Below are 23,998 nucleotides of genomic sequence, written 5' to 3' on the forward strand. Positions count from 1 at the left end.
TAACCATAATGAATTGAATTGGTCATGAAAGAACAAATCTGTGTTGAGACGAACAAAAATTAAAAACCTGAGAGTTGCAATCTCCAGAGAATCAAATCTTCTTTCTTTAGTCCCTCTCTTTAATCATCCCCTTTTGGAAGTGGGTTCTATTGTTTATTCATGGACGGCTGCCATGAAACAGCGGGGGATGAAGGATTTTGGTTCCTTATAGAAGCTTTATAAAATGAGGAATCTTGTGTTTTTTTGTCAGGAGTTCAGTGGGCCTCTCTGATAAACAAAGTTCAACGATTAGGCAAAAAAAATAAATAGAAATCATTAAAAAATTAAATTCAGAAACAGCCACACTACAAATGATGTTTTTTTCCCCATAATTTGTTAACAGCATGGCAAGGACGAGGGGAAAAGGCTGGAAAAAAAAACTGCACTGAAATGGACGCGGGAAAGAAATGCTTTTCATTTTCGTATCTTTCTCCTTTCTGGCGCTTTCATGCCTCCGATTTGTCCCAGCCCACCTTACCTTGTCAGCCCAAATTATCACAAACACAACTACCGAAATTAAAAACGCAGTTATTTTATCGGTGGTTAACAGTTCAGTATATTTAGTTTTTTAAAAATATTTTTTTATTTAAAAATATTTTTAAATAATATTTTTTATTTTAAAAAAATCATAATCACACCACAATAATAAACAAACCAAAATATAATTGAAACAATATAATAAACAAACCAAAATATAATTGAAACAATATTTTACCGGTTTTAAAACATGGTATTGTGATATCAATTATTTTTGAAATTATTTTTTAAGAATATTTTATTATATTTTATAATTTATTTTTCACATTAAAAACTATAAAAATACTAAAAAATAATTATTTAAAAAACATATATATTTTTAAAAAAAAAACTTTCAACCACAGACAAAATTCTTACATAAATCCTGCCGCAATCCAACAAGTGGTGCTCTTCTCAAAAAAAAAAATCAATTTAATATATTTTAAACAAAAAAAACTACTATAAAAAAATAATAATTCAAATTACCAAATTTGACCATATGATCCACGATCCAAACGATTCGGAGTTCCTCGTAAATTGAAATGGGATGTCACGCTAAGCTATAACAAATCAATGATCTCGGCGAAAGATCAGATCAGTGTTATCAACTACGATCGCTTGATGGGCCTTATTGGACCGAAAGCTCCAAACCCAGTATCCGTGTAATGATTATGAAACAGGCAGGAAAACAAAAATGCCATTAGTTTATCATTTCATTGCTGCAACGCAATAGTGCTAAAAAGGTAAAATTGCTGAGTATTCATTAGCTCTACACGATCTAACGTTTAAAGTTCGACAGAGTGAAAAATACAGGAAGCAGCTCAGCTTCTCTCAAGAAACAGCATTACAGGAAAGAGGAGTGCCTTGAAAAGGATGGTCGTGGCACATTTCTTTGGGCAATCTATAACTCATCCTTCACAACAGAGGGTTCCGTATCCTCGTCATCTCTAGTGGGTTCAGCTTCACTGCTGGAAGTGGCTTCTTTTGTTTCGGCTTCAACCTCGACTTCTTCTACATCATCTTCCTCTTCGATGATGGCATCAGGACTGATGCTCAGGCTAGATTTCACGGAGCTGTAAATACGAGAGGCAAAATCTTTGGGATCATTGAGTATGAAGCCACTCTCCATGAGCGCTGTTTGGTACATGAGGTGGGCGGTTTGCTTAACACTACCATCCTGGAGAGAGAAAGCACCATGACGTCAGTAACAGGAGCAGATATATTGCTCAAAGACCGAAAATGTTTTTAATTGAAGACATGCAACAATCACTTCCATAAATCATTCAGGACATGCTACCATGGCAAACAGAGAAGCTGTAGCTGAGTATGAAGATGATGATTAATTATGGACCAAAAACCCGAAGGCAAAATTCCTAAGAGGCACTGGCTCAAAGCAATCACAGGCCCCAAAACCATCTAAAAAGTTGTGTAAAGTCGGAAAAGATCAAACTATGATCTGGCAGGATGACAAACCCAGAATATAAAATAAGCAAACCCACATGTCCAAATTCATGCTTCTGAGATAACTAACAAAAATTGAAAAATTTACCTCAGGGTCCTTTACAACTCTCTCACGGAGTTCCTTGATGATTGGATGCCTTGGATTAATCTCGAGCACCCTCTTGCCACGCATATATGCTTGCTTGTTTGCATCTGACAAAGTTTGGGCCTGCATTATCCTTTCCATATTTGCACTCCATCCATATTTTGATGTCACAACAACACAAGGTGTGTCAGCCAAACGATTGCTAATTTTCACATCATCAACGTTCTCACTGGCTAGAGCACCCTTCCACCACTTGGTTAGCTCCTTGAATGACTCCTTTAGCTCCTTAGCTTTTGAGTCTTTCCCTAGCTTCAGACCCTCCTTGGAAACATTCTGGAATTTCTGGTCTTCATAATCCATCAAATATTGCATCAAATATTCATCAACTGGATCTGTGAAGTAAATAACCTGGCAAAATGCCAATCCCGGCCAAAATTAATCAGTACAAAAAGAAAGAAAATAATTCCAGTTTCCAGAATACAAAACAATGTAAGAGGAACAAATGTTGGAGAAAATAACGTGAAATCTAATGTCTTATCCGGAGGTGAAATGTTTCTCTATCATACCTCATAACCCTTCTTCTTCAGCCTCTCGAGGAAAGGAGATTTTTCCACTTGCTCCTTGTTTGGTCCAGTTATGTAGAAGATATCCTTTTGCCCAGATTTCATTCTTGATATGTACTGATCAAGTGATGTCAATTTACCATCGGACTTGGTGCTGTAAGAGAAGATTCAAATACCGTAAGTTATGAAAAAAGAATCACTACACCTGACACTGCTTCAGAAAAGATTTTGATAAAAAAATTCATAGAATAGGACATTACGTTTCAAATCTGAGAAGTTTTGCCAAGCGATTTCTGTTAACTGAATCCTCAATAATGCCGAGTTTGATGGACTTGCCAAACTCATTCCAAAATTTTGCATATTGACCTTTCTTCTCATCATCACTGGAATTCTCAACATCTGCATCCATAATTACACCAGCCATCAGCAACATTCAATACATTCCGCAGATAGATTTGGGGGATAAAAAGGTCACACCATAATAACTAAGACATGCCAGTATGATGATTCAGCCAATAGACAGACAGAGCAACACATCTTTAACCGGAGAAAATCAAAAAACAAGCCAAATACTAGCAAGAACCTAAAGTTAATGACAGCAATACCTTTCTTGTCTTTGTCATTTGCCTCATCAGGATCCTCATCAGCAATTTTACGGATCATATCAAGTGCCTTTCTGATAAGTTTCTTCTTGATTGTTTTTAAGCTGCTGTGTTGTTGAAGCATTTCTCGAGAAACATTGAGCGGTAAAGTATCAGAATCAACGAGACCCTGCTCAAAATATCACCCATTTGGAATCAATATATCCAGTGCTTTCTTTTTCTTTTTTCTTTTTTGTATAAAGCAAAGCATAAGAATTCTTTAGCATTTGTCCATTACCATCAAAAAGTTCAGATATTTTGGCAAAAGCTCGTCAAATTCATCTGAGATGAAGACTCGTCTAACATACAGCTTCAGGTTGGCTTTATTAGTGTTGTAATAACTCTCATATAGATCATGAGGAGCCTTTGGTGGAACAAACAAAACAGCCTTGAATTCAACATCGCCCTCAGCAGTGAAGTGACTCCATGCCAGAGGCTTCTCATCACCAAGATCCTGTTGAGCAACCAAAAAGTACCATTGAAAAAACCATAAACAGACAGACAACTTACAAATTTATCAGGTTATTAAATGACAAGAAACCATCACAATATGGCAAGATATGGAATTATTCAGCATATCCAGTGGCACTACTTCCTCTCAAATCCATGTAGACCTGATTGATAGTTTTCCACAGGATGCCCATCCAGGATATAAAAGGGGGGAGCAATACACAAGTGTGATGAAGGCAAATTACCTTTGCTAGAGAGTGGTAGAATTTTGTGTACTCTTCTTCTGTCACCTCCTTTGGATTTCTCAACCATATAGCCTTAACATCATTCAAAAGTTCCCACTCATAAGTAGTCTCCTTAATTTTTTTGGTTTTTGGTTTATCCTCGGCGTCTTCATCTTCACTTTTCTCAGAATCTCCATCATCAGAAGAGCTGCTTTCAGCAGCTGATAACAGCAGGGTAAACAAAAGCAAACCACAAGATTAAATTATAGCACATCATTAAACTCAGTACTAGAATAATAAGCATTATACACTGCCATTAGACAATGCATACTTGTTTCATCTTCATCACCAGACTCATCTTCGTCAGCAGGAACCTCCGCGTCAACCTCTTTACTTGCCCACAAATAGATTGGGAAGTTGATGAATTCAGAATATTTCTTCACCAAATCCTGGAAGCAGGAAAAAAACAGAGGTTCTATTTATCAACAACCAATCCAGCTCCTCACAAAAATTGAGATTCTATCAGTACTGGATTACTAGTACTCCTGATTTGTTAAAGCCAGTGATCAACTAAAAGATTCCATCAGAAGCCGGAAATTTTCTCTATGAATTGCAAAGAAATGCCAAGCAAAAACATTTCCTCAAAAAAGGACATGGATATGATTCAAAAATTCCCTAGCAGCAAATATATAAAATTATTAATAACAAAAATATAATGTAACCCATTGCCATCCTAAATTTTAGAACAAAAAAACACCAGGCCTTGCAATTAACTCGGCAGCTATGCAACTATCATACATGCTTATCATCTTAATTTTCTACGTTAAATACAACTATCGCTGTCCAAATTCTTGAAAAGTTTCTCCCAAGTCTATTTTCATGCCATGACTACCAGAACCATTTCAACTTTAAAATTCTGAAAGGTTTGCCTTCTCTTCAGACACCATAAACAAGTACAGAAAATAGCACAAAACAGTAAAGCATAACATTATTCATCAAATATTAAAGACACTCACTTTCAATTTACTCTCCTCCAAGTACTCTCCAGCTTCTTCCCTGAGATGCAATCTAATCTCAGTTCCACGTCCCAGAGGCTCATTCCAGGTATCCTCAGAGATTGCAAATGCTCCATCGGCCTTTGATTCCCATACATACCTGAAATACACAAACAATGCATAAACGACCACCTTTCAAGTTCCCATGTGCAAAGCTCCAATTCAATGAGAAGCTGAAAAACTAATCCCAAAACACTTACTGTTTGTCTTCATTATGCTTGCTAATGACTTCAACGTAGTCAGCAACAAGATATACAGAGTAAAACCCAACTCCAAACTGTCCAATTAAATTTAGGTCTCCACTTGTCTGCATTTTCTCCACAAATGCTGCACCAAGAACATAAACAATTTACATAAACATTCTAAACATTTCTCTGAAAATGTACATTTTTCCGACTTCTGTGCAACAGGTACCTGAAGTTCCTGACTTGGCTATGGTACCCAAATTCTTGATCAAATCCTCCTTTGTCATGCCAATACCTCTATCACGAATTGATAGAATTTTCTTTTCTTTATCCAACTTAATCTGCATTACCACACGTAAGCATATAAATCAAACCATTGCATTAATCACCATCTCAACAACTCCAAATACTACAAAATCAACTAATCACTCACCTGAATATCAAGCTTGGCATCGTCGCCTTCGCCTAAAACCTCTTTATCCGTGAGAGAAAGGAATCTAATTTTATCAAGCGCCTGAAATTCACAAGAGTTTTTTATTTAAATCCACTCCGCCGCGACAACAATAAAAATAATGCTAAATCAGGTAAATAGTTAATAATAAATACTCACATCAGATGCATTGGAAATCAACTCTCTAAGGAAAATATCTTTGTTACTGTAGAGAGAGTTGATAATAATATCCATAAGCCGAGACACCTCGGCTTGGAACTCGAATTTCTCCGCAGTGTTGCGAAGTGTTCTCTTCGAAATAGACTCCGACTCTCTAAACCAAAACGTGAATAAAATCCATGAGCAAGAGTGGCAAATATGTTATTTATGCAAAAAAGGGAGGCAAAAAAGAGAGAGCAAACCTCTTGACGACATCAGAATCCGTTGATAATCCATTTGGAACGGCACCGAGTTTCTCCTCTACTTTTGGAGGATCTACAAGCGAATCAGGATCATCCTCTGCTTTTGCGTGTAACTTCTGACCTGTGAAACCACAAATCAAAACACAAAATCGGTGACTGGCTGAGAATAGATCAATCCGTAAAGAGATCGATTCGAAAATGATGAAGAATTAAGGCACCTTGATCTGAAATGAGAGAAAGTAGGCACAGTAGTAGCAACGCGGAAGGGACCGTCCACTTCCTCATCTTGATTTTTTTTTCTAGTAGCTTCGTTCAGTTACGAGATCTGTGCGTTGATCTGTTTATCAAGTAGTTTATATAGGAGTGTGGTTTTATGAGAGTGAGGGTTTTAGTTTTGCAGGACTTGACTTCTGTTAGCTAAATTTGTTTAGATCGGGTTGTGATGGTGCCAACATGGATGATCAAGCGGCTGGAGGTATCAGAATGGACACGTGGTTTGTTGTTATTGGTAATTGATTCGTAAGTTGACGTGGGGAGCTAAGTGATCAGGAGGACTTCGAGAATAGAGTGTGGTTGACCGCTCCGGGTGGCTCGAAATTGTAGAGGTGGGTGACTGGACGGGGTGTGATGTGTACACGTGGCAGAATGTTATTGGGTTTTATTCTTCAATTGACGTGGAGGGTGGAGGCATGAGAGTCTAGATTGTTCTGCAGTCGTGTTTGGTTGCCAGGAAATTGGTAGTTCAATCGCGGATAACTTTCTGTGCACCATTGGAAGAAAGGGCTTGTGTCGCTATTTTTTGAATATATATTTTTTATTTTAAATTGTTTTTATTTTATAATTTTAAAAGTAAAAAATATTATTTTAATATATTTCTAAAATAATAAATACTTTAAAACACGGTATTTATTACACTTTTATACAGACATGAAACCACAAGTATGGTTTCAAATTAAAATTCAAGCACTAACCCGTTTTATACTTATCAATAACCAATCACGGGATTTTGTTTAAAAATATATAACTGATCAACAGGAACATCGTGTTGTGGCTTGTGACGTATATAAAGAGACATTGCGGGTTATCTGTTTTTTTTTTTTATGTTTAAATTTTTTGTAGTTTTGAATTAATATTTTAATTTATTTTATTGTCATTTTAGTGTATTGATGTTATAAATTTAAAAAATAAAAAATATATACTTTTAATATATTTTCAAATAAAAAATACTTCAAAAAATAAATTTTATTTAACTACCAAGTATAGTTGAAAACACCATGATTATAAAATTATATATAGTTTCATTAGTTACTTTAATGATTCATCAATTTAAAACCTAGTTTAATTAGGTCAATGAAAAATCTTATTTTTTTTAATTAAAATATTACAAAATAAATTTAGATTTATTTTGTACCGTTGATTTTGAGTTTAGTTTTATATCTACAATGTAAATGCAACTCGGAATTCAAAACTTGATTGCCAATGGGTAATCGTTTTTAGAGGGTGTTTTGGAATATTATAATAATTGTTTTTTAAAGTGTATTTTTTGGTTTAACAAAAGCTGGGTATCATACCACGAGCTTTCGAAAAAAATCTCGCTGACCCGAAAGTCCAACACTGCGCAGCACAGGCTAGCCACAGTCTTGAGTTATTGGGCCCAGGCCTTTTTCCAAATAAAAACAAATAAATAAGTAAATACCTCCACGTCAAATGAAAATGGAAAACAAGTTTAAATGTCCCGAAAAATGAAAGCAAGGGATTTGATTTCTTGCTGGACAGGAAGATTCTTAATCTTATCGTTTGCTTTAAATTCAATAGCTATAGCCAAGTGAAAAAAATAATTTCCAAAATCTTGCGTCAAAAGACAGTGTAAAAATAAATTAATATTCATAATCAAATATAATTTTAAAAATTAAAAAATATATATTTAAATATATTAAAAAATATATTTTTAAAAACAATCACTCCACTATTTTCAAAGTCTTGCGTCAAAATACCGTGTAATGCAATCGCAAGGACCAAGTCTTGGTCCAGGCGTCCAGCACTTCCACTTCCAAATTTCCAAAGTCTTCGACGTGGAGTGTATGCCGGGGCCAGTACCTGTCATCTCATTCTTGTCTCTTAAATGCATGATTGTTATATTTGATCTTGGCATATGCTTGGAAAAGGGTGTGGCTAATCCCTTGACCTGTTGGATGAATGATATATTATATTAAAAAGAATTTAGTTTGTTGAATCTAAACATGTTTAACTTCTAACCTTAATTTTAATATAATTTTTAATTATTCTAAAATAAAAATAATAATTTAAAAGTTTTAATGTTCGAATATATAAGATACAAAAAATTAAATTTAAAACCTCGAATATCTAAATAACTATAATCACGATCCATAAATAGAAAAACACGAGTTTCTTCATTTTCCAGCGGTGGAATTTGGTTTAATAAATACATCAAATTATTAAATATTCAAAGGAAATTTTTTTATGCTTATAGTCGATCAGAACAAGTTGGTCATATCCCCGTATCATTGATAATTCAACTGGATAAAAATCTCACATGACTACTCTACTCGGATTGGGACATGGATCTCAAGTTTTTTTAATCAAACTGTAAGGACGGTTGAACTTTTTACAACTATGCTTGAGTAAATAACGGAAATGATTTTGGGGTGTCAAAAGTATAATAAATATTATTTAAAAGATTTTTTTTACTTAAAAATACATTAAAAAAATATTTTATTTTTATTTATGATTTATTTTTAATATTAGTATATTAAAATAAAAAAATATTAAAAAAAAAAATTCAAACCCAACACTAAACGGACACTTCAAATTCTATTTTTTTTTTTTTAGAATAGATGCTTCCATGTATTCTAAAGTCCAGACCCCTGTGAAATAAATAAAACAAAGAGCTTTGACAGGCTTGATTATGCGAGAGATGGAAGAATTGATTAATTTATTAAGCAACTGATGTGGCCATTAAATAGCCTTACACTGGAAGAAAAAAAGGATAACTGCCCACGATTTAAAGTCCTATAATCGTGCTACTGTAACGGAAAAACAATCTTGTTCCTCAAGACAAGGAGGAATTATTCAACGTAACAGAAGAAGCTTAAAACAGGGAAACTGCCCAACTAATGACAATTTATCATCCTCCCTTAAACTGAATGCCATTATCATTCAGTTTATACCTGGATATTCATGCACTCCCAGCAGATTTCGCATTTTCAGAAAGGTATCAAGCTTCAACGGTTTGGTTAGGATATCTGCAACTTGTTGCTGTGTAGAACAGTGAATTAGCTCCAGAATCCCATCTTTAACAAGATCACGGAGAAAATGGAATCTTACATCTATGTGTTTACTACGACCATGCATCACAAGATTCTTTGAAAGTTTAATTGCTGAAATATTATCACAAAACACCACAGTTGGATTACTCTGCTCTTGATTTAGGACTGTCAGAATTCTTCTCAACCACACGACCTGGCATGCGCTTGATGCTGCAGCAACAAATTCAGCTTCAGTGGTAGAGAGAGTAACCACCGGTTGCTTCTTTGAAGACCAAGAAACAGCTCCTGAATTCATGAGAAAAGCATATCCTGACGTGCTTTTCCTGTCATTTTGATCGCCAGCATAGTCACTATCCGAATATCCTACAAGTTCTGCTCTGCCTCCCTTCTTGTAGAATATCCCGAAAACAATTGTGCCCTTTATATACCTCAAAATCCTTTTAGCTGCCTGGAAGTGAGAATCAGTAGGACGCTCCATATACCTGCTGATCAAACTGACACTAAACATTAAGTCAGGACGTGTTGCAGTCAAATACATTAGGCTTCCCACCATTTGTTTGTAAACGGTGCTATCAGCTGCTACTCCCTCTTCATCTTTCGTGAGTTTAAAACCAGGAACCACGGGGTTATGTACTGAGTTACACTAAGCCATGTTAAACCTTTCCAAAATCTCTTGAGCATACTTTCGTTGAGTAATGAAGATACCATCTGCCTTTTGTAATACTTCAATGCCAAGGAAGTACTTCATTTGCCCAAGATCAGTCATGTCAAACTCAGTTTTCATGGACTGTTTAAATTCTTCGAACATGGCATTATCATTGCCAGTAAAGATAAGATCGTCAACGTAAAGACACAGAATCAGAATTTTACCTCCACCTGCAGTCTTAATAAATAATGTATGCTCATAAGGACATTTGATGAAGCCTTCATTGCTGAAATATGTTTCAATGCGACTATACCAGGCGCGAGGAGCCTGTTTAAGGCCATATAATGCCTTCTTCAGTCGATAAACCTTAGCTTCATGCCCCTTCTGTTCATATCCTGGTGGCTGCTCAACGAAGACTTCTTCAGTAATTTCTCCATGCAGGAAAGCCGACTTGACATCAAGCTGGTAGATTACCCAAGATTTCTGTGCAGCAATGGATATAACAATGCGTATAGTGTCCAGGCGAGCTACTGGTGCGAAGACCTCAGCGTAATCAATTCCATGTTGTTGACAGTACCCCTTAGCAACCAGCCGAGCCTTGTGCTTGTCCACTTCTCCATGTTCATTGAATTTTGTTTTGAACACCCATTTTACTCCTATAGTTTTTCCTCCCGATGGCAGCACTGTTAAATCCCATGTGTCATTCTTTTCTATAGCTTGCATCTCTTGATCCATGGCTTTTCTCCATTTCTCAGACTTCACAGCTTCAGCAAATGTAATAGGATCTCCATCAGTGAACAAAGCTAACTGTGTCAGGTTGACAGTTTCTTCATCTGAGAGCCCTTGTCCGGTTTCATAGTCGCTTATCCACACTGGTGGTCTTCGTGTTCGTGTCGCAGGAGATGATGCCTGTTCTTCATGTGAGATATTAATGTTATCTCCGTCAGCTTCAATATTTCCTCCATCTGTTTCAATATTACCTCCATCGGGTTCACTGTCTCCAGTTTCTTCTCTGATAGATTCTTCAGAGTCACCTCCCGCATTTTCAACTGCTCCTTCTGTTTCAACAGCTCCTTCTGTGTCGTTGTCCCACTCAAGCTCAGTGTATATGGCCTGTTTGTGATCATCATCCCAGGTCCATTGCTTATCTTCTTCAAATACTACATCTCGGCTTATAATGATTTTATTTGAGATTGGATCAAACAATTTATAAGCCTTAGATTCATCACTTACCCCCAGTAAAATGCATTTTACACTTCTGGCATCAAGCTTTATTCGTTTGCTGTCAGGTACATGCACGTGAGAAATGCAACCAAAAACTCGAAAGTAGTCAACTGATGGCTTGTGCCCATTCCACATTTCTGCTGGTGTTTTGTTCTTCACAGCTAGAGTTGGACATCGATTTAGAATATGCACCGTCCAGTTCACTGCTTCAGGCCAGAATGTCTTGGGAATTTGCTTTGCTGTCAACATGCTGCGCACCATATTCATAATGGTGCGGTTCTTCCTTTCTGCTACACCGTTCTGCTGAGGTGAATAAGCGGTCGTCAGCTGCCTTTGAATGCCATGCTCATTGCAGAAGTCAGTGAAATCTTGTGATGTAAATTCTCCTCCACGGTCTGTTCTAAGACTTCGTATGTAAGAACCTGTTTCCTTCTCAACTCTGGCTTTAAAAGATTTGAATGTGGAATAGGCTTCTGATTTCGCCATCAAGAAGAACACCCAAGTTTTCCTGCTGTAATCATCGATGAATGTAATAAGATACCTTTTATTGCCATTTGAAACTGGATTAATTGGTCCACATATGTCAGCATGTACCAACTGTAGAATGTTGTTGGCTCTCCACATGCTTGCTCTAGGAAATGGATCACGATGTTGTCTTCCCACCAGGCAATCCTCACAAATCTTTTGGGAGGCTTTAAACAGAGGTAATCCTTTCACCATTTTCTTTTGTTGTAGTACTTTGAGCCCATTCCAGCTGAGATGTCCATACCGACAGTGCCAAAGGTCTGCTTGATCTGCGATCAGTGTGGAGAAACATTTTGATTCCTTAGGTGGATAACGAGCATGCACAGTGAACATTCTGTTGTGTGTCATTTCTGTTTCCATGATCAAACCTTTCTCTTTGTGAAATATTTTGCAAATTCCACGTTGAATGAGAACTGTCAGCCCCTTCTCTTGCAATTGGCCAATACTCAATAGATTATTCTTTAGGTCTGGCACGTAGAAAACTTCTGTGATGACATGCACACACCCATTTACTTCCATTCGAATGTTTCCTTTTCCTTGTACAGTAAGACTGGAGTCATTGCCAAGCTTCACGGTTTCTCGAAAGCTTTTGTCAAGATCAAAAAACATGTTCTGTTTCCCACACATGTGATTACTGCACCCAGAATCAAGAAACCAAATGTGCTCCATGTCAGACTCGTTGGAATCTACAAACGCCATTAGCAACATCTCATCCTTTGTTTCAGCATAATTCACCCTCTGTTCCTTGTCTCGTTTAGGACATTCCCATTGAAAATGCCCCAATGCATGACAATAATAACACTCTAGGATGGATTTATTGAATCCAAACCTACCCCTTCCTCTTCCTCGTCCTTGATAAGTGCCTCTACCGCCACCTCTTCCTCCTTGCTGGAATCCATGAGTGATCTGAAGTGCTTGTTCATCGTTCACATGTCTGCTGATCCGTTGTTCATGCACCAAGAGGCTGCTTTGAAGCTCGTCTATAGACATTGTGTCCAGATCATTTGATTCCTCAATCGAGCAAACAACATAATCATATTTTGAAGTCATAGACCTCAAAATCTTTTCAATGATAACCACATCATCCATTTGTTCTCCATGGATGCGCATTTTGTTTGCAATGGTGAGTGTTCTGCCAAAATAATCATTAACAGATTCTGCATTCTTCATATGCAACACTTCAAACTCTTTACGAAGAGCTTGCAATTGAGCGCGCTTGACACGTGCTGTCCCTTGATATTTTTGCTTCAATGAATCCCATATTTCTTTAGCTGTATCTTTCTTCAAGATTGTTTCCAATATCGATCGATCAATGGCTTGGAACAAATAGTTCTTGGCCTTGAGATCTTTCAGCTTTTGATCGTCATACGTCTTCTGTTGTATCTCACTGAGACTTGATCCCTCTACTGCAGCAGTGATTCCTATTTCTATCAAGTTCCAATATTCTTTGGAACGCAAAAAATTCTCCATCAGCATACTCCAATGGTCATAGTGACCATCAAACCTTGGAATGGCAGGTTGCACGAAACTATTTTCGGATGCCATGTCTCTGACTCTTTACTTTAATACCTGAAAAGAAAAATTTGATCAAACCTCGTGAGGAGGCTCTGATACCAATTGTGAAATAAATAAAACAAAGAGCTTTGACAGGCTTGATTATGCGAGAGATGGAAGAATTGATTAATTTATTAAGCAACTGATGTGGCCATTAAATAGCCTTACACTGGAAGAAAAAAAGGATAATTGCCCACGATTTAAAGTCCTATAATCGTGCTACTGTAACGGAAAAACAATCTTGTTCCTCAAGACAAGGAGGAATTATTCAACGTAACAGAAGAAGCTTAAAACAGGGAAACTGCCCAACTAATGACAATTTATCAACCCCACCATGAAACACGCAGATGACGCATGATGGGCAGCCTCCAATCATTCATCTTGATGTGGGATGGGACGCGGTGTTGAAGGTACAAACGGCAATAAAAGCCATGCATCAATATTTTCATGCATCGGAATACCAGCGGCGACACACAGGAGGCGGCATACCTCTCCACAAGACCAAAAAATCAAGCACTGTTTCGTTGCTTTGCAAGTCAGTGAAACAAAACCCCTTCAGTTGAAATCAACCATGTCTCCTATTAGAGTCATTTACGCCTAAAACATCCAGTTAAAATCTTATATCCAGTTACACAATAACACGTGGCGTTCACCTAATTAAACTAGATAGGGTAATGCTTTTGCTGTAGCACAAAACACTGATCTCACATATTACTGTGTGTATTTTAGTAGTGATTTTTTTAAAAAAAATTAATTTGGTTTCTTGAACTTTTATTTTATACAATTTAACTATTTTAAACTCAAATTAACACTCAATTACATGTTGTTTTAGAAGAAAGGGTTGAATTGCAAGTTATGTATCTTAATTTACATTTGTTTCTTAATTTTTTTTATTGTTTTATTTTTATTTATTGTTAATTCTTTTTTATTCAATCATCTCAGTCTCATTATATAAAACATGCAATATATATCATGTAATTTGGACATATCTTATGTTCAAATCATGGATTTTGAGTGTCAACACAACTTTGTCTGGACCAATATTTTTTAATTTATTTTTGTTGTTATTGTCATTAATTTTTTATTTTATTATCAATTAATCAAATTTTAATTCAGGTATTAAATTTATCTCACTTCTCTGAAGACATGGTCGTTTTTTAAATTATTATTTTAAAAGTTAGAAAAAATAACCAGGTCCAATCTAGTCATTTAACCAGAAGTAAACATGGAATGTTTATGGTAGGTGTGGTTCCAACTATTCTTGTGTGTGGAGTGTGGACCTTCTTTTTAGCCAGACAAAAGAGAACCGGAGGCGGTGTATTTTTATATGTTTTTTTTTTTTGAAGTACCAAACTGGATTCCTAGAATAAAATAAGCAGGAGACCCGAGTGGTTTTTTAGACAGTTTAATAACCTCAATTCAATGATTCGGACGAGATACAGGCATGTGAATATCATAATTGTATGCCTTCATGGACTTTTAGGACAGCAAGTGAAACATGGCAAGATTTTTTGAATCATGGTCATAAATTTTAGCATGCTCTATAACCAATACGAGGCGCGGGTCTTGTGTTGAGTAGATGAACTCGGGTTAGTCTTATCAATTCAAAATTATATAAACTATATAGTTTTAATATTTTTCTTGCAAATAAAACAATGTTATTTTGTATCTTAAAAAAAGTCAAATCATGACATGTATAGATAAACCAAGTTAATTGGATTAGTCGAGTCAGTTTGATCAACTTCCAATATAATTTAATACATAACCTGACAAGAATCGAGTCCATAATTAACGAGTTGCATAATTTACCCACTCATTCCAAGTCAAGTCTTACAACAAATGCTTTGAATCGTGGAGACAAATAGAAAATATCAAGTATTAATGGGTGTTGTAGTTTAAGAGGATATATAAATTATAGTTTTATTGTAACTAGGATATCAAAACAGAGTTTTCAGTAAGACATGTATAAATATGTTGTAATGTTTTGAAATTAATAAGATAGGAAATTACAACAAAGCCCTTGGAGGCTTAAAGAGTAAGTATATTTAAATGAGGGGTATAGTTGTAATTGGATAAATAATTGATATATAAATAGAAAAAAAAAGAGAGAGATCTGAAAATTTTGAGAGAAAATCGGCAGGAGAGAAGGGAGGAAGAAGAAGAAGAGAAAAGAGGGGAAAATAAGGGAAAAAGAAAAGGAGTTGAGGAAATAAGTTAAAAATGTAAGATTTAGGTTGTTTAATGTGTATAATATGTTAATTAAGATTTAATTTCAGTTTTGATGAATGTTGGGGTTTTGAGAATTTGTGTTTTGGTTTAAATTGATGAATTAAATTGAATGTTAGGAGTTGATTGTTGTGTTTAATTGATGATTTAGTTGATTATGGAAGATTGTGATGATTTTGAGTTATGAATTGTGTAAATGGTGAAATTTGAGTTAGAAATCAGGGGAGAACAGTGGGTTCCTGTTAAAATTCTGGAATGGAGGTTGAAGATGACAAAAATTCAATTTGGTCCCTCAATTTGCAAAAATTACAGTATAGTCCCCCGAACTTTGGAAAATTACAAATTGGTCCCTGGAGCATATTCCGAGATTCTGAACAGAATAACATATGAATTATGGGTAGAATTACTGTATAGATGAGATAATTTAACACTTTCAATTTGGTCCTCCAATTTAACAAACATTACAATTTGACCCTAAAAATTTGGTAAAATTCCGGAATGGTCCCTGGAGCATAATGATACATCCTGGACAGAATTGAGGATTAATTAAGGTCATAATTTCAGTATATTCATGGATTTATGACAAATTTCAGTTTGGTCCTCCATTTGACAAAAGTTACAATTTGGCCCTAAAAATATGGAAAAATTCCAGATTAGTCCCTAGCTATAATACTAGCTTTTTCAGATTATTTTAATGAATAATTAAGGGTTATTTAGTGAATTATTACCAATTTTATTAGTTGTTTTTATTATGGATTAGATTTCGAGAAAACCGTTAGATTTTAGGTTCTTGAGAAAATTGACCGGTTAGTTCAAAAACATATAGGATAACGGAATACACACTTAGTTAGGTGTATTAAATAGGTTATATGTTCTTTCGAGTCATTCTTGAATATGTCTCCTTTGTATTCAGATAATCCTAATATTCTACCAGCGGGACGTCAGTAGGATTTTCTTCGGTGTTTGCTTTTGAGTGCTGTTGCTTTTGAGTCAGGTGAGTGGATAATTTTCCATATGCACAGGAAATATTATAAATATTTGATTTGTTAATATGAATTGGATCATGCTTCTTGATAATATATATGTTGATTATTATCATTGTTATGATAAAGCATGATCAATTATTGAATCTGAATTCTTGATATGAACCAACATATATTTTGAATTGACTTCTGAATTGATAGCTCCTCATTTGATTGATGTAATGAGTTGAGCTTTGAGATATGAATATGTTTGTTTGATTACGATTATGAACCTATGGTATATCAGTCAGAATACCCATGCTAACAGGGTAGTGTTAGTCTTTGTGCACATCGTATCTGAACCCTAGTTGGTCGGGGGAGTCACCAACCTGTGTGGACTGATCATCCCATAGTATGGAGCCCCATGCTCATTGCATTTTGATTTTCTGACGAGCTTTACCATACAATCTTCTTGTTATGGCCTATTTGAGAAACCTTTCTATAAGAACCTAGAGCCATACTTGTATATATATATTTCTCATTGCTGTATTACCTCGTGTGTGTATATTGAACGTTATCTACTCACTGAGTTGTTGAACTCACCCTCTCATTATTTATTCTTTTCAGACTTATAACTTGATAGCAGGTTACTTTTGTTGAACTTTCCGAACCTGTTTTTTTGTTGTAATTTGTACATTTCTTTTATGTCAAGTTAGTGCTCCAAAACTATGAATATATATGAACTCTTGTATTAAGACAATCAAATTATGCTATAAAGTTAGTTTTGTTGTTACTGCTGCGTTGAACAACTTTGATTGAGTTTTGAAGGATAAGTTTGTACGTAGGTTTGGGTTCGCATAGGTACGGAACCTTGGAGGGGAACCTTGCCTATGTGCCGGTCATGGATCCGGGATTCGGGTCGTGACATATGTATTGTTTATTGATTAATCAAATAATTTCAAAACTATCATTCAGATAAAACATAGTTTTTGTAATATTAAAGAATGTTTGAAAATGCAATAGATATTGTTTTTTAATTTTTTTTTGTTTGTGAATGTTTTAAAATAATATATTTTTTTAAAAAATTATTTTTTATGAAAGTATATTAAAATGATTAAAAAATATTAAAATAAATATTTTTTTTTTAAAAATAAATTCAATATCAATACCATTCACCCCCTTAATCACCCAACTAGTCAGCCAAACAAACCAACCTTATAGTCTTCTTTGCAGCTATACGAGAAAGAACTACACTTGTCAAGTTAGTCCTGACTCTCTGTAATTAATTCACCCAACGGCAAGGGATTGGGTTTTGTCATTAAATTTGGATCCCGTGGAGGCACTGCCCAAAACTTCTTTCCATACAAGCCGAAACCACGCATCCCGTCGATGAAGACGTAGGGCCATTGTCACTGTCAGGAAGAAATAATTCTCTTAAATTCGTCGAAAGAATTGCCTAGACATCAAGCTATGCAATGATGACACTTCTCCTGTGGTCCGGCTAGTGTTTTTATATACGGGTAGACAGCGAAATTTAAAAGCTGGTAACTTGGGAGGTTGCTGGGTCACTATACATTCACTGATTTCTTTCCTTCTTTTTTCTCTGAGTGATAACTTTGGATTACCTTAGCCAATGATCAGCATTAAGCCCACCATCCCTGACTTTTGGTGGATTAGAGGTTAAATATACATCAGAATTAAAAGATTGAAACATCAATTGCCATGTCATGAATTAATTCATAAATATATTTTTTACTTTGTCATCCGTAACCTGAATTCAAGAAATTAATAAAATCCTGAATATGTATAGCAAATCAATCCTCGGAGCACCTGATCATATAGTTAGATAACCCAGTTTAAGGGTTAGATTTGAACTGGACAATTCAACTTGCAAGTTAACATATTAATATGAATTTATTTACTTTTCAACGAAAAGATGTCGTATTGAACAATTCTTTCAAGAAAATTGAATGACATTGATTTACTTAATTTTTTTTTTTTAAATTAATTAATTAGATTTTAACTAAATTATCTAAGCTGAGAATTAATCCATCGAGTCACCTTAGATAAACCATATCAATTTTTTAAAACAACTGAAACAAATAACTTGGTTAAGGCTCTAGGTTAATGACTCAACCAACCAAGTTAGGTTTGATAAACATATCTAGTCAAGCTAGCAATCAACTCATTTTTATTTTTTTATCAAAATTTTGACTGAATAATTGTCTAAACAAATTATATTTTATATATATTATATAAATTGTTCTTCAATCAAGTTTTTTTATTGAATAATTGTTTGAAAATAAGATATGAATTTTTTTATTGAATAATTGTTCAAACAAGTGATTTTTTTTTAAGGTATAAAGTCACTAGAGTGCTGTTGTACCATATTTTCTAAATTTTTATTTTTTAATTCAAATTAATATAATTTTTATTTTAACATGTTTAATATAAAAAATATGAAATTTTTTATTTTAATATATTTTTTAAAAATACTTTAAAAACCATCGAAACAAAAAACACGATCATAACAAATTATTCACATGACCGGTGCATTAAAAAAATTCCCTGTACTCTCTTCTTAAATAACAATCTAACACCTTGGAACTGGCCATCGCTCGTATTCACTCGGTCAATTACCAATTAGACAGAACGTCTCTGTCATGGCTATCCCCACATCCACCACGACGTCGTTATCAAAAGAATAATAAAAAATATTTAATTTATTAAAATACTAAAATATCTTGCGATGCGTTAAAGGTTTCTCTATCTCAAAGCAAAGAAATGGACGTGGTACGATCTCTTTGGCTACTTTTAGAGGATGCTCGTCAAAGAAACTGATACCTTCCCACTTTAACCCTCCAACAGCCACAAGATAAGCTCAACTCCTCGCCTCCCCTCCCCCTCCTCTATAGATTCACAAGAAAAGCAATTGTATTGTACTTCTGTCATGGCGCTATCCGATGCGGTGATAGGGAATTTAACGACGATCTACGTGGCGGTGATAGCTGGAATTAAGGTGTACGGGCTGGTCTGTGGAAGGAGCTTCAGCGGTGGATTCGTGCTGATTCTGTCTACTATCGTAGTGGGTTTGATATTGACTGGGACGCTGGCGTGGATATTTCTCGGTAAGGCACGTATGCGATTTCACGGGATCATGTCAATGTTCATGAGATGTGCAAAGGTGGTATTTGCTGGCACGGCGTGGCTGTCCGGTCCCCGGCTTCTCAGGTCCGGTTTAGACTTCCTCAGCATTAGCAATTAGTATCAAGCAATACGGGTTTTCTGTAAAAAAAAGACAGATTTTGAGAGATAGCGCCACAACAAAAGTACGAAAAGAAGAATGAGAGTAAAGAAAAGGGATTAAAAATGCCAGGCAGAGAGTCTCTTTCTTGGTTTTTGGTGGTTCTTGCCGTGGAGTATGAGCCTTTTTTCCATGAAAGAGTGACTCACGAGGTGTTTGTTTGTTTGCCAGAGAGGGAGGAGATACAATAATGTGCATAGATAAGTTAAAAGAGTGACGAGTATTTTATTTTTGAGTATAAATAAAAATGTCTCATAAGTCATGCATTTTGTTTTCTTGTAACTGTTTCAAGCATTTTGCTGAAAGCCTGGGCTTGGAGGTCGATACTTGATACTGGCAGCTGCAAAAGCAAGGGAACTGTTCAGCTGGAAAAAAAAGTTCGGAGTGAATTTCCAGGGCCAGTGGCCTTGGTTGGGTTCTTTGCAAATCTCAATTTTGGCGAAAGTTTTTTGCTTTCTCTCCAATGGTTAATTGTAGCTTGGTGTGTGTCCACATTGGTGTTTTTAAAAAGTATAATTGATTTTTTTTTAGTTTTTTTTTCTTTCACATTTGGCCAATTTAAAATAAAATAAACACTAAAAAATATCAAATTTTAATAATTTTTATTAAAAAACACTTTTTAAAAAATAAAATTAAACTACCAAAACTACACCACCTTAATAGACTATTAATCATTATACATTTAACGTGTTTTAAATTTTCTCACCTTGAATTATATACCTAGTTTTAATGGCATTTATTAACATCTCTATTTGCTTTTCAATACCATGCAACGTCTTTCATTAGCCCTTTGTTAATTGGTAGCCGAAAAAAACGTTTTTAAGAACCTGGAATCATTATGTTTAGCAGGTTATATCTAAAATAATGTTTTTTAAGGTTCTAAAAAAATCAAATCAATATCTCATTCATATTCTAAAGACCAATTTAGCGGGTCATGATTAAAATATATTAGGGTGATTACGCAACTCCAACCTAGTTTAATATAAACCGAACTCGTATTAGTTTCCAGGTCAGGTCTAGAAGTCAACAAATTGGACTTGCTAGGTTAAACTAGATGTAAATAAACACTTTTTTTTTTTACTGCTAGCAAACTTAAAAGAAATAAGTATTTTTACCCCTAATTCTAAAAAAGAAAACAATTTTTCCTAAAAAATACAGGTGACGATCTGGGTTTGAACTTCAAATCCTGCTGTTATCATCTAAAGAATTTGGAAAAGGAATATCATTGAAGATCAATAGCACAGCACGAATTTTCAATCAAATGCGATCCTTGATAGTAAAAATAACCAGATCCGAAATTTGGGCCACTGGAGAAAGCCCAGTAAAACCGGTCCCTATAGCCCAAGAAAATCCTAAGGACCACTTGATAGTCGATAGTAAAAATAACAATGTTATAACATTTCAAAGTCAGTATCTTTTAATTGGGCCCTCAATTGACTGTAACGAGGAGAGAAACGACAACCGTCTAAAGAAGGCAGGAAAATGCCTCTTCCTTCCAAAACCCTTAACAAACAGCAACAAAACCTTTTCTGTAAAAGCAAACCACCCACAAACTTCCTGCCTCTTCACAGTCACATCAAATGGCTCCAAAGCTTCGTATTTGAAGCCTCCTAGCGACGAAGAAGTTGAATTATCAGAAGCAGAAGAATAGAAGACGAGGAAGAAGAAGCGGAAGGAGAAAGGAGAAGACGAAGAAACCATCAAAACGGCGGGCAAGAAGCAGTCGCCCTTGGGACTTTGCTTCCTACTCCGAATCCGTCGCCGAAGAAACACCTCGTCGAAGCACAACTTCCATCGATGACAAAATCTCAAGAGCTCGCTACAAACTCCACTCCTTTAACTGAACACGCCGACGAATTTTGCTAGTTTCCTCGGGATTCCCGAACCTGACAAACAAGTAACCTAACTAAACTAACTAAACTTCTTTGCATTTATTAGGAATTTATAGTTTCATGTAAATTTATTTATATTAATTTTTCTAGGAAGAGTATAAGGGGGAAGATGACGACGGTGATAGGATCACTATGTAGAGGAAAGGAAGTATTTTTGCGCCGGTCAGAAGGAACTTCTTTCCATGCCAATTCGTTTTATGGAGCTTTAATCTATCTCGGCCACTGCTTTCGAGCTTGCGAGCTTATAGGTTTATACTAAGCCTACTCCAATTCAGGTTTCCAATCTCACCCGCAATTTTTAACTGTTATAACATATAAACTTACATTGTAGTTTTTAGGTTATTGAATTTTAGGGATTGTTTGTAGGCGGCTTGTATACCGTTGGCCCTCACCGGGCGTGATATTTGCGGGAGTGCTATTACTGGTTCAGGGAAGGTATGAGCTTTTGTTAATAACTTGAAAAATTGGTGCATTTTGTGTTTAGTGAAATAATGAGTTGATCGAATAGAAATGCGAGGACTAATTCTGGATGATTTTATTTTACAGACAGCAGCTTTCGCCTTACCTACTTTGGAGAGATTACTGTTTCGTCCAAAACGTATTCTAGCAATAAGAGTCCTTATTCTAAACTCCTACCAGAGAATTAGGCGGTTAGTGATGCTTGTGCGCAATCTTTTTTATTAAAGAGTGTGTATCTCATTTTAAATATTTGATCAAATTTGATTCTGAACTTGGTCGCAATGTGTTGCAGGTTCACCAGTCATGATTGAGAAATTGCGCAAATTTACGGATATAAGATGTTGCTTGGTTGTTGGAGGGCTTTCTACGAAGGTATTTATCTTTTCAATTCACTCAACTGCGTAAAAACATGCACATTTGGTTTGTGGTGGAATAAAACCAGTGTTTTTTAATTTGTTGCTTTTGATAACACCTATTTTTTGATTGGACACGGTTGGAAAGTGACAAATTAATTTGATAATCATATACTTGCAAAAATGGAGAATTCCCTTGTTCTTCTTTCATCAAACAAGTCAGAAGTGATGTAATTGTGTTTAGGTGCAAGAAGCTGCCTTGAGATCAATGGTGCAGTATTGTTGTAGCTACTCCCAGGGCGCATGAAATAGATCATTTACGCAATTCTATGTTCAAGTTTGATTTGCGACTATGATCTAGCAGTTTTAATCCTTGATGAAGCAGACCGACTTCTGGAGCTTGGATTTAATGCTGAAAATCAAGAGCTGGTACCTTTGACCTCTTTGTCATTTATCACATAAGATCTATGATGGCTTTTCTGTCATTGTTAATAGTTTTGTTTGTAAGCTTAATTGTCAAGAGTCACAGTTGATCTCGTAAAACGATTGCTCAGGAATTAAACAGCAATCCATATCTCCTACAGTTAACAAATCTGTGCTACTGAAATTTTACGAACAACATGAAATGTGGCTAACTGAAAATTTTAGGAATACATCCTCACTTTAGGTTCACTGAGTTGGGCACACGATTAGAACAAAAGCAAGCCATTACGTTGCTTTGCATTTCACAAGTAATCAATTTTGTTGTTGTAAGTTGTATGTAGTTTCAAATTGAACGCTTAATTGCTGCTTTTTAGTCTTTTAATAATCAGTTCTTGTTTTTTGGCAGGTTCGACTTTGTCCCAAAAAGGAGTTGGCTCTCTTTCAGACCATGCTATTTTCAGCTACCATGACTGAAAGAAGTTGATGAGACTTAATAACAAGCTTTCTCTAACCCAAAACCACTGCGTCTCCTCTGCCTGATCATCTGCAAAACGCAACCAGCCAGCACTTGACTGAGAGTGAGTCAATTCTGACCCCTGCTTTTTTTACTTTTCTTTTTTCTTTTATATGACTAGAATGTGTTAGTCATCTGTAATCTCAGATGCGTAATTGGCAAGGGTGTATGTTTGACCCTGAAGTTATTTTTGGAAATGGCCTTCAACTTATTTGGAATATACCCTCTGTTAATTTGATTTAACTAACCAAGACAAGTATGGTTCTTCATCCACAGGGTGCTTAGACTACGCAGGATGCGTGAGGTCAACCAGGAAGGCAGTCCCTCCTTTGACATTGCTGCTCAAACAAACTTTTACATCCAAAGCGATCATCTTCAGGTTGCTTTACATTATATTGTCATTTTCTCATGAACTCTGTTTTCTGTTATGAGTTTTTTTTTAAATAGCTTATCTAAATGCCCAATAATTTATCATAGTAATATGAATCTAGATGTGTGGTCTTGCTTGCTGACACGCATATGGAAATGTTGAACGTACAGCAATTTGCGATTTGTTTT

At 35.5% G+C, this 23,998-nt stretch overlaps 2 protein-coding genes and 1 pseudogene across 2 annotated transcripts; 2 read left to right on the top strand and 1 right to left on the bottom strand.

The window, feature by feature from the left end:
- Window positions 1-1,240: 1,240 nt before the first annotated feature.
- LOC118062019 (endoplasmin homolog) lies at window positions 1,241-6,462 on the bottom strand. Its single transcript, XM_035075685.2, has 15 exons — window positions 6,290-6,462; window positions 6,072-6,192; window positions 5,830-5,983; window positions 5,653-5,733; window positions 5,449-5,560; window positions 5,235-5,361; window positions 4,996-5,134; window positions 4,311-4,428; window positions 4,001-4,200; window positions 3,544-3,759; window positions 3,270-3,435; window positions 2,925-3,063; window positions 2,668-2,818; window positions 2,105-2,509; window positions 1,241-1,732 (listed from the first exon to the last, which is right to left on the bottom strand). The coding sequence occupies exons 1-15, from the start codon at window positions 6,354-6,356 to the stop codon at window positions 1,457-1,459; spliced, it is 2,472 nt and encodes an 823-aa protein (XP_034931576.1). The 5' UTR covers window positions 6,357-6,462; the 3' UTR covers window positions 1,241-1,456.
- A 12,844-nt stretch (window positions 6,463-19,306) lies between these two features.
- On the top strand, window positions 19,307-20,074 carry LOC118062018 (uncharacterized). The gene is given in 2 exon segments (XM_073409129.1): window positions 19,307-19,611; window positions 19,614-20,074. Coding segments are annotated over 2 exon segments (306 nt in total). The 5' UTR covers window positions 19,307-19,445; the 3' UTR covers window positions 19,754-20,074.
- A 1,726-nt stretch (window positions 20,075-21,800) lies between these two features.
- Window positions 21,801-23,041, top strand: LOC118062264 (DEAD-box ATP-dependent RNA helicase 28-like; annotated as a pseudogene).
- Window positions 23,042-23,998: the final 957 nt, after the last annotated feature.

Source organism: Populus alba, chromosome 5 (assembly GCF_005239225.2).
Source record: "Populus alba chromosome 5, ASM523922v2, whole genome shotgun sequence".
Taxonomy (NCBI): domain Eukaryota; kingdom Viridiplantae; phylum Streptophyta; class Magnoliopsida; order Malpighiales; family Salicaceae; genus Populus; species Populus alba.

Excerpts from the sequence above, each read along its gene's own strand:
- LOC118062019 (XM_035075685.2), bottom strand. The coding sequence starts at position 6,356 with ATGAGGAAGTGGACGGTCCCTTCCGCGTTGCTACTACTGTGCCTACTT. Across the intron at positions 5,362-5,448 it reads AGCCAAGTCAGGAACTTCAG|CATTTGTGGAGAAAATGCAG; the intron begins GTACCTGTTGCA and ends TTCTTGGTGCAG. Across the intron at positions 3,436-3,543 it reads AATATCTGAACTTTTTGATG|GGTCTCGTTGATTCTGATAC; the intron begins GTAATGGACAAA and ends TATTTTGAGCAG.